The sequence below is a fragment of the Camelina sativa genome, chromosome 11 (assembly GCF_030686135.1).
Source record: "Camelina sativa cultivar CO46 ecotype springtype chromosome 11, ASM3068613v1".
Lineage (NCBI taxonomy): Eukaryota > Viridiplantae > Streptophyta > Magnoliopsida > Brassicales > Brassicaceae > Camelina > Camelina sativa.
In genome coordinates, this window is record NC_141890.1 from 32,600,040 (window position 1) to 32,614,414 (window position 14,375).

Genomic DNA, 14,375 nt, shown 5'->3' on the forward strand with positions numbered 1-14,375 from the left:
TTGGTTTGAAAATCAGAGAAGCTTGTTACATGTGTTATAAATAAAAACTATTTTTGGATTTTCGTCACATATTTTAATCTAGAGATTCAATGAAAATCGAGTATTATATAACAATACAAAATATTGTAACTAAGATAAATGTTTAACAAGAATGAGATATAAAACTATTTTTCACTACAATAACATCATTTTATTTAGAAAAATATAAATTGAAAATATCGAATCTTAGAAAGAAAAAAAAAATCAATATGTAATGTATAGCACATGCCATAACTCATAGTCTAGTTCGAATTAAAACTCAAAACAAAAGAGTTGGTTAAAACTAAACAAAAAAAAAACACAAAACAACGTTATAACAAACTATTTGGATTTTTGTCTCCTTTTAATTTTCCATCAAGATCATCTAGCAAACGAATGTTTATGTATCTACATAACCCGGAAAGACATAAGTTATATAACTTATAATTAGACACTCCTACAATTACAAGAGAGTTGGTTAAAAATAAATAAAGGAAACACAAAACACATTATAACAAACTCTTTCGTCTCATATGTTAATTTTTGCTATTATCTAATATAATATATAAAGATATAAGTGTTTATTTTATTTTACTTGGATAATTTTTGCTATTATCCAAGTACCCAACCAGAAGAGAGAGTTGGTTATAACTTATAACTAGCTAGAAAGTCTTACAACCACAAGAGAGTTGGTTAGAAAATTAATAAAACAAACACAAAACAAGTTGTAACAAAACAAACATACATTCTTATCTTTCCCTCTTCAGTATACTCATACGCTTCTTAGTTCTTCCACTGAATCAAAAGCCAACCACAATTTGGTAAATGTTTTGTTAACCCATCACTCACCATACCCAATTTTATAGCTGGTTAATTTACAGAAGGTAATAAAGGTATATAAACACATAGATTTTTTATTATTATTGTTAAATGTATAATTCATCTTTTTAAATAAAGAAATTATTTACACAAGAGTTTATGTCATCCAAATCCAAGTACCAACTCTAAATCTTAACAGTATAATTCATCTATTTCTTATAAACGATACGGTTAGCACGAACATACTCTATTTTAACCACCAAAACTAATACGGAAGTGAATATTAATTAAGTATCACAAAACTGTAACAGTTTTTTTTTTCTCTGTTTCAGATTGCCCAAAGGTAAAGGTAGCCATCGAGACGTGGGTTGGTCCACACAGCGTGACCGATTCTATAGAGCATGCATGTGATAGACATGGGTAACAAACGAAGTTTGTGGTTGCAAATTGTAGACCAACTAGTATTTAAGCGAGCCTTGTTTCTCCACCATTTCATCAACACAAGCTTATAACTCTCCCCATAAATTAATTTTTCAATCAAAGAACTAATCAGTTGAAAGATGGAAGGCAAAACTTTGATTCTAAGTGTGCTCCTAATGAGTCTATTCATGGCACAAATTCAAGTTGACGCAAAGAGCTGCTGTCCGACCACCTTTGCTAGAAATATCTATAATGCTTGCCGTTTTATCGGAGGTTCCAGGCCAGATTGTGCAATGCACAGTGGCTGCCACCACGTTGATGGGTCAAGATGTCCTGACGGATATATGAAGAACATTCTGGAAAACAGAGGTAAATTGGTCAATATATTAAGTACTTTATTTGTTGTAAGACAAATCAAGATTTCATTCTTTCTTATGTCTTTTGAATCCTGATTTTTGTCTCAAGGTGATGCTACCAATGAATACTGTAAGGTTGGGTGTACATCTTCGGTGTGCGGTGATTTAACCACTCTCCAGAACTCTGGTAAAACAAACTCCAAAAACTCATTATCATCAATATTTTTTCTTCTTGATAATCGACCAGAGATAATATATATATATACAATATCTTATATAATACGAGAAGGTTTTTCTTTAACTTTGTATGTCAATGCGACACTTGGCGATCTATATTTGTGACATATGTTTTTCTCATTACTCTTAAATTAAATATATTTTTTTTATTTTATTTATATATTATATGGTGTATAGCTTGCTTTTTAAAAAATAATTTCATAATGTTACAAAAATATATTTCTTCAAACTTTTAGTTTTAACATATAAATATATAATATATTTTCTAATGAAAGTATATACCATATAATTATATAACCTAAAAATAAAACTACTGATCAAACCAATTAGAACAAAAAAAGTTATACTTTTTAAATAAAAATTGAAGCCAAATTAATTTATGATAGACTAATTTAAAAATATAAATATGTTCTAATATATTTAAAAAATCACATTGTATTCAATAATCATATATATATTGTACTAAAGACAAAACTCAAATAAAATTAAATTATATTTAATTTTCTATAAGTTAGAGTTTGACTATCTTTAAAACGTATGTACTAAAAGAAAAGAAAAATAAAATAATTTCTTAATCACCCCATGAAATGATAGAAAACAATAGTTTCAGAAAATAATTTAATGTTAATTATACTATTTATTTTGAAATAATTATAAAATAAAGATACTATATCGAATCTAAAAAACATTAAATTTGACACAGTTTTCTTTTCATGAATTTTACTCAAAATTTAATGCGAGATATAGTATTAAGATATTTCATAAATTTTTATGACATGAGCCATATTTAATATGCATTATTCCAAAAAAAAATTTATACTAAAGGAGATTACAAGATTAGAGAGTAAACGCTGGAGCATATCATAAATCGTGAATAAACTTATTAATTATTCAAAAAAAAACATTGGTGATTTTTCGGTTACCTTGCAAAACATACTCCATCTGTTTCATAAAGAGTGACATTTTGACACATTTCACACAAATTAAAAAAATATTAAAATATACATATATGCCCTTATTTAATAAGTGTTTAATGGAGTAATTTAGTCATAAATTAAGGGTAAAACTAGAAAATCTAATATAAAAGATGCATTGAAAATATAAAATCATGTATTGCAAATATAAAATGACACTCTTTGTGAAACAAAATAGAACTCTAAAATGTCACTCTTTGTGAAACAGCGAGAGTATTGTGTAGATTCATAACCTCATTAGTTTAGTACAAAATTCAGGTTTTAGAAGTTTAGTTTATTGATTGGATGAAATTGAGTCGGTCTGATTTTTTTTCTCAAATATCTTATTTATTTTATTTCAAAATCTGATGAAAAAGTCAACATATAGATATTATAAGTTCAAATATAGTTAATTAAAAAAACATTTATATGTAAGTTAAATAAATTAGAAATGTAGTTAACATTTAGATGTAAGTTAAATAAATTAGAAATGTAGTTATGTCAGAAAAATAATTGGAATGTATCTATAGTTGATATCAATTCTTCTGATTTTGTCTTCTCTTCCGTATACACCAATTGACATGTTGGAGAGTTTATTTTGTTTGATAATTAAAAGAACATAATGAATAAGAATAGAGACAAGGACCGAAAAATAACCCATCATCATAGAAGTATAACACATTTTAAGCATTCATATTGAGTTTCTAATTCACAAGAAATTAGTGAGGCTAATTGAAGAAAATCAAACCTTAGCAATATATTGTGGAGTCAAAAAGAAAATCAAATATTATGATTGATTTAAAGAATATATAAAGTTGTAAAACCACTTGCAAAAGATAAATATTTATCAATTACATTTCGTTACGATTGAGACTAAAACATAATTTTTATTTATCTATTTTCATGGTTACTAAGTTTTGATAATAATTTTCTGGTTTTAGAGATCTAACAAATCATCATATAAGTCTTCTTGATAGTATCCATATATTAAAGCTTTGGAAAAGATGTAGGGAAAGATGAGTTTTATCTGGTAATATTTGTAAACTATTTTCAATACTCTATTTTCGTTTTGAATGTCTGATATATGTCTCTACACAAACCTCATATGTGCTAAGACTATCTCTAATATATATTCTATTTTTTACTCTAAAATAGTGCATAGTTTTTTTCAATATATCAATATATTATTTACTCTAAAATAGACTTAGTGTAAAAACGTAAAGTTGCATATAGAGTAATCTTACCATCTATTCTATTTTAGAGTAAGATATAGAGTAGAGTTAGAACAAATGTTACTCTATAACAGAGTATTGATAATAAAATAGAGTGGGGTTGGAGATGCTCTAAGAACCTAACAATTTATCACAAAACAATAAAATCCAAAACAACAAAACTTTGAGTGATTTAATTACTTCAATCAAAAAATTTCCCATCTATTTTGTTTATTTTATTTTGCGTCCAAACATAAGAACCAAATATATAAAGCAACACATATTAAATACTTTTTTAAAAATTCATATTAAAAAAAAATCCATTTCAAAAATATATTTCTAAATTTAAGATATATCATAATTAATAAAAATAAAATTAAATATATCTCTCGCATCGCGCGAGTCTATTTCTAGTATATATATATATATATGATTTTTTTAAATTTTTTGACAATTAGATGCAAGTGAAATCGTGAATGAAGCGGTTGAAAAATGTGTCAGCGCATGTTCTACGGTCTGCACCCATGGCTCGATGGATGCAGTCAAAACTGCCTAGATCGACAATCATATCCATCTTTCAACAGACCACGTATATCTTGGTGAAGGGGGTGCTTGTCTTTCATATTGTTGTTTTTCATGTTTTCAATAATTGTCATCTATGTGACAAAAGTATTAAGACTCTCGTGATCGTATCTTAATAATTAAGTTGTTTCAAGTTTGTGCATGTGCATAGAATGTTGTCAATCCTTAGATTGATTATATGCCTTCTATTCTCTATGTTTTAAATATATAATAATTGTGTCTTTATATATTTATTCTTCTTCGCTTAGCCATTTCCAGTTGCTTTGTGTTTACAGCTTATATCGTGACAACATATGCACCTTCGCAGACATTGATTGATAATATGTATTCTCAAATTCTAACTACTTTATTTATACGAACCATTCAAAATGCCATATATAGGTGGCGTTGGATACAAGATTCACGTTGATGAATTTGTTTTAATGAAGAACGATTTAGGAGATAACATTATCATTTTTGGGGCATGGAAATTCATTGGTGCGGGCAGAATGGATACTTATGTGTATAGTTTTCCCCAAAGTCGTCATGCTAAACTGTTACTTTTTCGATATGGCAGCAACTCTTTTATAACAATCTTACTACAATGCTTCGTCAGAAGTTGGCGTTACTAAAAACAATTGGAAGTACACATAACCTTTAAAGCTGTGCAAACCTCATCATGAAGTTGCTTAGCTTGATAGAACTGCTAATTTCTATCGATTATACAGTGTAAAATCCTTGGGATTGTTTTTAATCTTTCTAGGCCATGTTACTTCTTATAATAGTCTTCATATATATTTTTCAACCGGCTAACGTATAAGCTTCTACTTAGATTGCAACGTATTCCTCATCATATCATCGCCAACATCATCACATCTTCATACCATCATCATATTATCATTATCATCATCATCGTATCATCGGAGCTATGTTGTGTGGATAAATAATGGTTAGTACAGGTAGTTCACCAGATCCTCATTTTGAGAGTCTTCTTGCAGTATCGTAATACTCATCCAGTGACAGATGCATATGCCATCTGGTGGACCTCAAGTATTTGTGATATCTTGTTTCTCTCGGTGTCTTGATTAGATTTCAATATGGTATCCTATTAAGCAGGAGAATTTTCTTGAAATGCTTATAAGTTTAAGCTTCTAATGATCATGTCACTTGTTAACACTAGTTGTTATTATAGAAAGCTTTAATTCATTTCCACCCCCCCCCCCCCCCCCCCAATTGATAGGTTAACAACAAGGTTAAAATCAAATGTGTATCCTTATATTTAGTGGCTCTACATATTATGCAGTATCCATAAAAGCGTGAAGTTTGGACCATGAAAGAAAAAATGCATTGTTTGTGACTCTATATCTCATTGTTTTTGACGTTTGAGCATAAGAACTTGTAGTTTATTTTGTTTATTTGTATATGATAGATTTCTTTTATTGTAGATATGATGGTGAATCAGCACTGCTAGCTCTCGTGGATGTGTTTGTTTGTACAGTGGATCAAATGAAAGAGCCTCCTCTTGTAATAGTGGAAAAGTTACATATTTGTTCTCTCTTACAGTAAAATGAATTTTCGTTACATATTTGTTCTCTCTTACAGTAAAATGAATTTTCCCTAAATCTTATGACTAATGACATTTCAATTGATATATCATGGTTTTTAGGTGTTTTTAGCCATGATATAAGTCTTATTTATAGAGTATTTTTGGTATTTTTTGAGTCTTTATAGGATTTAGCATGGATGAAAGCATAATGGAGCTAAATAAGAGAATTTGGAGCTTAACCAAGCATTGAGGCTGAAGCTGCAAAGTTGGGAGACAAATTCAGAGGATGCATCGATCGATGCAGATGATAGTGTCGATCGATGCTGGGCCAAAGAAGAAATCGGAAGTTTTCCCACAAGTTTTGAAGATTTACAGAACCACCCCAAAGTTTCCTTATTTGCATCATTAGTCCCTGGACGTTTTTAGGAATATAAATAGGATTTTTGGGTCATTGTTTAGACCTAAGTTATTTTCAAGCTTTATTTTCCCTGCAACTTTTGAGAGAGAAATCCCTAAGAGAAGATTCAGAACTCCTTTTCTTCTTCCTTTAATCTCTTAATGTTATCTATTTTATTCATGATTTGTGTTCTTGCAATTATGTCTAAGTAGATTTGCTTGTTAGGTTTAGGGTTTTCAAAGGAATTCATGAATTGTTAGGTTATCAGATTGTTAGGTTAATATCTATAGAATTCTTCATCTAAATTGGTTTATTGTGTATTCTAGAGTAGCGAGAGCAACATAGAATCTGATTTTAGGTTAATTGATAGACATGAGAATGTTATTAATTTCCTGAAATAATCTTAGATGAGCAAAATACCTATTTACAAAGAGATTTGATTTAGGGATTTTGTGAACTTATCAAACATGAATTTAATGCTAGTTTAATCATTAGGATTTGCAAAGAGATTTGGAATTCTAGTTTTTAGACTTAGATAATTTTCGTAGCGAGAGCTGGTTAATTTTACCTTTGTGATTTGAGTTCTAGAATTGTTCTTAATAAATCCTGACAATTATTTTATCTGATTTTTCTGAATTTCCTGAGAATTTCCCTGAACATATCTTCTCTTTTATTGAATTAACTCTTCTTTTTATTGTTTTTCTTGCTCTTTTGATTTTAATACAATTTATTTATGTTTAGCATAATTAAAAGATTATTAAATCTATTGTGTGATCTAGAGTCCTTGTGGATACGATCCCTAAGTACTACAATTGATCTCTTAATTTGAGAGAGTAGCTCTAGGGTAAATTTGAGCATATCAAATTTTGGCGCCATTGTCGGAGACTCTTTTGATTCACCCTTAGATTAAAGTCTTTGATTTTGTCTTGATTTTTATTTTTCTTGTGTGTTTCAGGTACATGCCTAAGCCTAGCACCAGGAAAAATCCTACTGGTCCGGTTGTTAAGCTTACAAACCAAGAGTTAGGACAACTAGAGCGTGATAACACAAAAGCAGCTAAGTCAGTGAAGATGGTCAAAACACTCATATTGAGACCTGATGAGGCTGGAGTTTTGAGGGATCAAGAGGGCAATGTGCGCAATGAACAAGGCCAAAAACTTGATGCTAAAAGACGGGTCATTCAAGAGGAACTCCTCGTTGTGGATGCGAATGCACGTTGCGTCGATCGACACAACGATGGCATCAATCAACGCAACCAGGAAGGAATCGACCGATGCAACTTTGGCGTCGATCGATGCAATGCCAGAGCCGATGCAGAGAATGTTCAAAGGCGACGGGACGACAATGGAGAGCTTGTCAAGACTCTTGCGGACTTCAATAGGCCAGACTTATTCTATGAGAACCGCTTCGCAATTGTCCCTCCTCCATTCCCAAGGAATGATTTTGAGCTAAAGCCTGCCTACTTTGCTCTTGTTGGACAAAGACCATTCCAGAATCTGCCACATGAGAAGCCCTTAGACCATATTGAACACTTTGAGGATATAGTCACAAGCATCAAGGCTAATGGAGTCACAGAGGACTATCTCTGTTGCAAGCTCTTCCCCTACTCTCTTGCTGGGGAAGCTTCTCATTGGCTAAGACAACTCAAACCGGGATCTCTGACAACCTGGCATGACATCAAGGTGGCATATTTGAACTACTTCTATGATGATGCGATATCTGATGAGCTGAGGATTAAGCTCTCCACCTTTAGACAAGGACCTACTGAATCTTACAAAGCTGCTTGGGTAAGGTTCAAGGCATATCAGAGAGACTGTCCGCATCATGGGTTCTCAGAGGTTCAGTTGATTAGCATCTTCTTCAGCGGTATTGACTGGAGATATCAGATGGCTTTGGATGCTGCTAGTGATGGGAACTTCAAGACAAGGTACCCGGATGAAGCTGAACAGTTGATTGAAAGGCTAGCATCAAGCAACATTACCAAGAATGCAGACTTAGAGTGGAGAAGAGCACATGAAAGCAATGGTTTAAATCAGTTTGCTGCGGTGAATGCTAAGTTGGATACAGTGCACAATCTTCTTGTGGGAAAGAAGTCTGTCTATTTTGCTCAAGATGTTGAGACTTTTGAGCCAAAGTCAGAGACTATAGAAGAAGATGTCAACTATGTGTATGGAGCTGGGTATCAAAATCAAAGATTTGGTCAGAAGAATTGTTTCACAGGAAATCCAAACAGCAACTTCACAAGGACCAATGGATCTTCTTCTTACCAATCCCTCCCTCCACCCAATTCAGAGAGCAAGATGGAATCAATGATTGAGCAGATTCTTCAAGGTCAACAGAAGTTAACAGTAGACTTCAATGGAAAGATTGATTCTGTATACACTGAGCTGACTGAAAAGTTTGAAGCATTAAACACTCATGTCAAGAAGCTAGAGAATCAAGTGATTCAGACTGTTGGGTCTGTTAAAAGACAAGAGGAACTTCTTTCTAGAAGAACTGAGAACCCCAACCATGCTTTTAATGCGATTTTGGTGAAGGAAGGAGACGAAGATACGTCTGTTGAGCCAGCATCGATCGACACTTCACAAGAGCATCGATCGATGCCTACACCATCCAGCGTCGATCGACACAACATCAACATCGATCGACGCACCCCACGAATAGCTCCGATTTCAGTTCCAGCTCCACCAATCGCTTCAGAGCAAGCCTATAAGCCTAAAGTTCCTTTTCCTAAGCCTAGGAGGTCTAAGCAGGAGATTGAAGAAGCTAGATGCAAGGCTATGATGGACAAGGTGATGATAGAGATGCCTTTGGTTGATGTTGTAAAGTTTTCTCCTGGGATTAAGCGGTATGTCAAGAGAATGGTCACCAATGGTTTGAGTCATGAGGAAGGAGCACTGCTTACCAAGGATGTCAGCTCAATTTTGTTGAAGCAGCCTCCACAGAGAAAGAAAGAAAAGAAGCAGCAAGTGGTTGTTTCTAAGGAAGTGAGTGCAATAATTCAGTGCAGGACTGCTGAGAAGTTACCAGATCCTGGAAGTTTCGTACTTGATTGATCTATCTCTGCAGAACGGTTTGCTCATTCACTTTGTGATCTTGGCTCTAGTATTAACCTGATGCCACATTCTGTTGCTGTGAGACTTGGGATGACAGATTTCAAGCCAACTATGATATCTCTTATCTTAGCTGATCGGTCCAGAAAAATTCCTGAAGGTGTCTTAGAGGATATTCCAATCAAGATTGGCGATTGCATGATTCCCACTGACTTTGTGGTGTTGAAGTATGACAAAGAGCCTAGTGATCCTCTCATCTTAGGACGCTCTTTCTTGGCTACAACTGGTGCCATCATTGATGTTAAGAAGGGACACATAGCATTGAATGTAGAAGATTTGGTTATGAACTTTGAGATGGACAAGCTGAGAAGGGTTATCACTATTGATGGTCAAACATTTTTTGTGGAAATTGCATTTGATGATGATCCGATCACATATCTTCATGAAGACATTACTGCTGGGTATGTTAAAGAGATGGAGACACTATGTGAAGACAACGTTCCTCTCTAGATGCTCTTGTCCTCATGCAGGTAATTGTGTTTTCACAACCATCAAAATCATAATTTTTACAATCTTAGGGGAACTTGGAAAACTTTTTCTTTTATATATTCTTAAAACATTTACTTTTACTACATTCCTTTAGTGACTTGTTTTTAAAAATCTTTTTGATCAAACCTTTTTTTCTTCTTTACCAATTCTTTTGGTGGAAAGCTAATCTAACGGCTGGATAACTTATGAGAAAATCACAAAGCTTAAACACACTTAACGTTAACCCAATAATTTATCCAAGAGAACACCGCAAAAACCCTTTAATTAATTTATTTTCGATTTCAACATATCCCTAAGCTGTTCTTGCTCGTAGATTCTCAATCCCATCTTCACAGTCGCTTGTTGTATCATAAGATCGTTCATCACAGAAATGCTCGCGTGGCTCACTTCTAACTCCAAATCCATCAAAGCATTCATCAACCTTGCTCCAGGATGATTTCTCTTACCCGATTCCACTCTTATCATCACATCACTTCCCATAGCCTTCACTTCGATCTTCAACTCCGATACATTTTCCTTGTCGTCGTTACAAACAACGCTAGAAGTCGCGTTTTGTCGTCCCGTTATCTTCTTAAGTTCGTTGAGCTGATTCTGAACCGCGTTTCTCTCGGATTCCGCGTTTTCAGCGGTTGATTTCAGCTCGTTTATGTAACGAACCGCGTCTTCGAGCAACGACGTTTTGTCCATCTTTGATACGTTTGGTACAACCGCTCGTAACGCGTAGAATCTATGGTTTAGCTTCTCGCGTCTCATCCTCTCCGCTTCCACGTGGTTCAACGGCTTCTCTCTACCATGCATCGGTTTTCTCCCGCGCTTTTTCCCCGGTTTCATTTCCGGTATCACCATCTCTTCGCCGGAGAGATTAATCTGAATCGGTTGATAAACCGGATTCGGATTCGGGTTGTGGATACTTGAACGAAACTGAGCTGAAGTCGGGGCTCCGGAAAAATATTTGGATCCTTCGAAACTAAAAAGGTACCGGATCTTATTGAAAAGATTCGAGTTTTGACTGATCTGCTCCGTGGATCCAAGCTCCAACACTCCATTATCCGAAGGAATACATACGATGGTTTGTAACCCTAAAACCCCACCTTGTTTAGCCCGATCACAACCCGACCCGTATATCTGATCCGAACCGGTAACCCAAACCGGGTTATACGTAGTAAACGCCTTACCCGCTAACCCGGATCCGTTACCAAAAGTCCACGTCATTGAAACCAAGAAAAACCACTCCGTATCCGTCACTTCAACGTCATCTTTGGCGTCGTCTTCTTCAACCACCGGAAAAGGTTCGCCGGAGATCATTGAGTTAAGCTCCCGGAGAACCTTACTCCAACGCTCTTTCTCCTCCGGAGACGACGGAATCGTCTTCTTGATCGTCCTCCTCAACCTTCGTCCAGTTTTTTCCTCGTCGTCGCCATTGTAAACTCCGTCGCCCCATTTAAGAACTGACTCGCCGGAAAGGTCGAAGTCGGACGGTTTCCAGAAAATAGCGTAAGTCCAGGGCTCGTGAGTACCACTCAACACAGCATGTAAACGCTTCTGGAGAGTAGTCTCGAGGCTCAGATGATGTTTCGCCGGAGGTAAAGGTGGCCACAAGTCGGAGGTTAAGAGAGCTTCGATCATGGATAAGTTATCATCGGTATTCATCGTCGCCGGAATAGTACAAGTGCTTCGGACTCAAGTCGTTTATTTATATCTAAAGTCTAAAACAAAAACAAAAGCAAGAAGAGAGAGAGGGTGAACTCTTTTGTTTTGTTTCACACGTACGGGTGCATGAAAAATTACATATTCACTATTTTGTTTTTTCTTTTTTTGGATTTTATTTTCATATAAGTTTTAATGATCCATGTGCGATTGCTGATGTTTCACCAGGTGAAAGGACCACATTTTCTAGGTTTTTTTTTTTTTTTTTTTTACTTAAATAATTAAAACAACAATCATGAATGTATAAAATGATAACTCAGAACATGGTAATAAGGTTTTTCGTTTTTAATTGAACAAAATGGAGTAAAGTTTAGATATAAATAATACTTGAGTCGGAGTATATATTTTATTTAACTGTCGTGTGTAATGCATAATTTTTTCTATAAGCCCTGAACTGTAATGGAAAACCTAAATAACACATTATTTGAAAACTGAACGAGATGGCATAGAAAAAACGAGATGGCAATAGTCAAGCAAGAGAATGCAAAATCTTAAGCGAAGCTAAGATACAAACCGAGTAATGATTTATTGATGACGCACGTTAATAAACATCCATTGTAAATCGACTAAAATACAAACCAATAAAGGTTCCTCAGGTTTAACTTTTGGTAATTTTAGACAATTTTATTTTTTTCCTTTATTTAAGAAAGAGTTAATTTGCTCTGTAATTTTTTTTTGTATGACATGTTATTTTATTATTTTTTTACCTTAGAGTCTAAATTATTAAATCAAAATTAATATTTATCATTTACGTACATATCTGGATAAATTTATACTATCATGTTATAAAAGAAATTTAAATGGTAAAGTGATTTATACTAATACTAAGTTCAATTGTAGAAGACACCATCACATCAGGAATTGAGTCATGTTCCCTACAAATATAGGAATTTGGTTAATGGACCGGCATATTGTGATCCAATTGTTGATAAAAAAAAATTAACATGTTACAAGAGAAAAATCATCATTTCGTAAAATTAGAAATGACAAAATTATTGTTATTTGCTTAGATTTTCTTTCAATTATCTTCATACCACAAATTTTGCAGATTACATACATAAATTGTGAACTTTAAATAACTGCAACACCAAAATATCATAAACTACAGTGTTTTTTTTTTGTTTTTCCTGAATTTTTGTATATTTAGTTGGCTTATGTGGAAGGGAGAGTTTGTAAAAAGATAAGGAGACCAAGAAAACGTAAGGAGGAGCAACTGAGCAGTTACCACCACATCCTCTTTTCATTATTCATGTCTTTTTCTTCATTGGATACACGTATTTAATTGTGTTAACACAGACACAGTTTGTTCTTCAAATCGATCGAAATTTTAATGTTTTAACAAAAGTTATTTATTAAGTACTTAAAAAGTTAGTTTCCATAGTTATTTTATCACGATTTTCCGGTTGGCAAAACAAGTTTTGGTAACTTGCAAGATGTAAGAAACTTTCACAAATTTTGTTAAAATAGTCAAGGTTAATTATTGAGACTGTTTTCAGTAATTAATAAACAAATGTTTACGTTTTCTGTAAATTACATGTTTTTCCATTAACAAAAATTACAAAATTGTTTGCCTAGAATGCTTTTTAAACGTTTGGGAAAAGTAGATGCATGCGATGATTGAATGATTGTTTAGGGTATCCAACCAATCCGAAAAGTACGTCTTAATAATTCTAAAAAAGAAACCTCCTACAACCACTTTAGGTAGGGTAGCTATTGAGGTTTAATTTGAATGCAACAACATAATACACAATGTCAGATATAAACGCTCGTCTTCAACCACACCACACAGCTCGTCTCTCTTAAGAACATATTATTTGATTACAGTATTTTATAAATAAATAAAAAAGTTAGTTCTAATAAAACATTCCAAACGTGATGTTTATCAAAAACAGTTAACAGAAGAAGGATATTCACCAACATTTTTTTTAATATATTATGCTATTTTATCTCGGTTTCTTATAACACTTATTTTCTAATTATTTGTCTTTTATAACTTTAAATGCATAATTTTTTGTACTAAACACTCTCAAATGATTATGAACTGATTTATTAATATATTTTCCATAACCTTTATATTTTGTTTTATGAAAATCAACACTCATGAATATGTCTTTGATAAATGTAGCGTGAAGGTATATACTAAGGAATATAGATATTCAGATTGTTATTCCAATTTTTTTTTTTTATCTTGTCAGTTTTTAAAATTAAATTTACAAAACAGGTTACCAATTAAATACAGCAACGTTGTCGTTTTCTAATTATTTGAGACATTTATATCTTTGGTACCTTCTCTTCTACTGCGTTTAACTTACAACCACTTGTCTAGTTGTCTAGCTAGGTAAAGGCAATTGCAATATCATTTATGCAATTTTTGGTCGACGGCCTTTTTATAGAAACAACCTATGTTAATCAAAATTAGTGAGACAGAAATAGAAATTAAGAGACAGAAATAGAAGTCGGAGGTCTAGATAGCTGGACTTACAAATAATGATACAAACAAACAAATTATATGGTCCAAACAATATGTGTTTACATTCGCACATAAGTA

General features: G+C 33.1%; 1 protein-coding gene, 1 non-coding gene and 1 pseudogene across 3 annotated transcripts; 1 reads left to right on the top strand and 2 right to left on the bottom strand.

Moving 5' to 3' along the window:
* The first annotated feature begins 1,169 nt into the window (after window positions 1-1,169).
* LOC104724688 (putative thionin-2.4) lies at window positions 1,170-4,825 on the top strand. Its single transcript, XM_010443226.3, has 3 exons — window positions 1,170-1,626; window positions 1,723-1,800; window positions 4,473-4,825. Exons 1-3 carry the CDS (start codon window positions 1,398-1,400, stop codon window positions 4,568-4,570), a joined length of 405 nt encoding a protein of 134 aa, XP_010441528.1. The 5' UTR covers window positions 1,170-1,397; the 3' UTR covers window positions 4,571-4,825.
* Window positions 4,826-8,242: 3,417 nt separating this feature from the next.
* On the bottom strand, window positions 8,243-8,349 carry LOC147934719 (small nucleolar RNA R71). Its single transcript, XR_015573464.1, has one exon. It is a non-coding gene; the product is annotated as a small nucleolar RNA R71 (small nucleolar RNA).
* A 1,884-nt stretch (window positions 8,350-10,233) lies between these two features.
* On the bottom strand, window positions 10,234-11,922 carry LOC104724689 (transcription factor bHLH28 pseudogene; annotated as a pseudogene). The gene has a single exon (XR_015570307.1). The product of XR_015570307.1 is annotated as a transcription factor bHLH28 pseudogene (transcript).
* Between the last annotated feature and the right edge of the window lie 2,453 nt (window positions 11,923-14,375).

Coding starts and splice junctions, on each gene's coding strand:
- LOC104724688 (XM_010443226.3), top strand. CDS start 1,398: ATGGAAGGCAAAACTTTGATTCTAAGTGTGCTCCTAATGAGTCTATTC. Junction 1,627..1,722: donor GAACATTCTGGAAAACAGAG/GTAAATTGGTCA, acceptor TTTTGTCTCAAG/GTGATGCTACCAATGAATAC. Junction 1,801..4,472: donor AACCACTCTCCAGAACTCTG/GTAAAACAAACT, acceptor TTTGACAATTAG/ATGCAAGTGAAATCGTGAAT.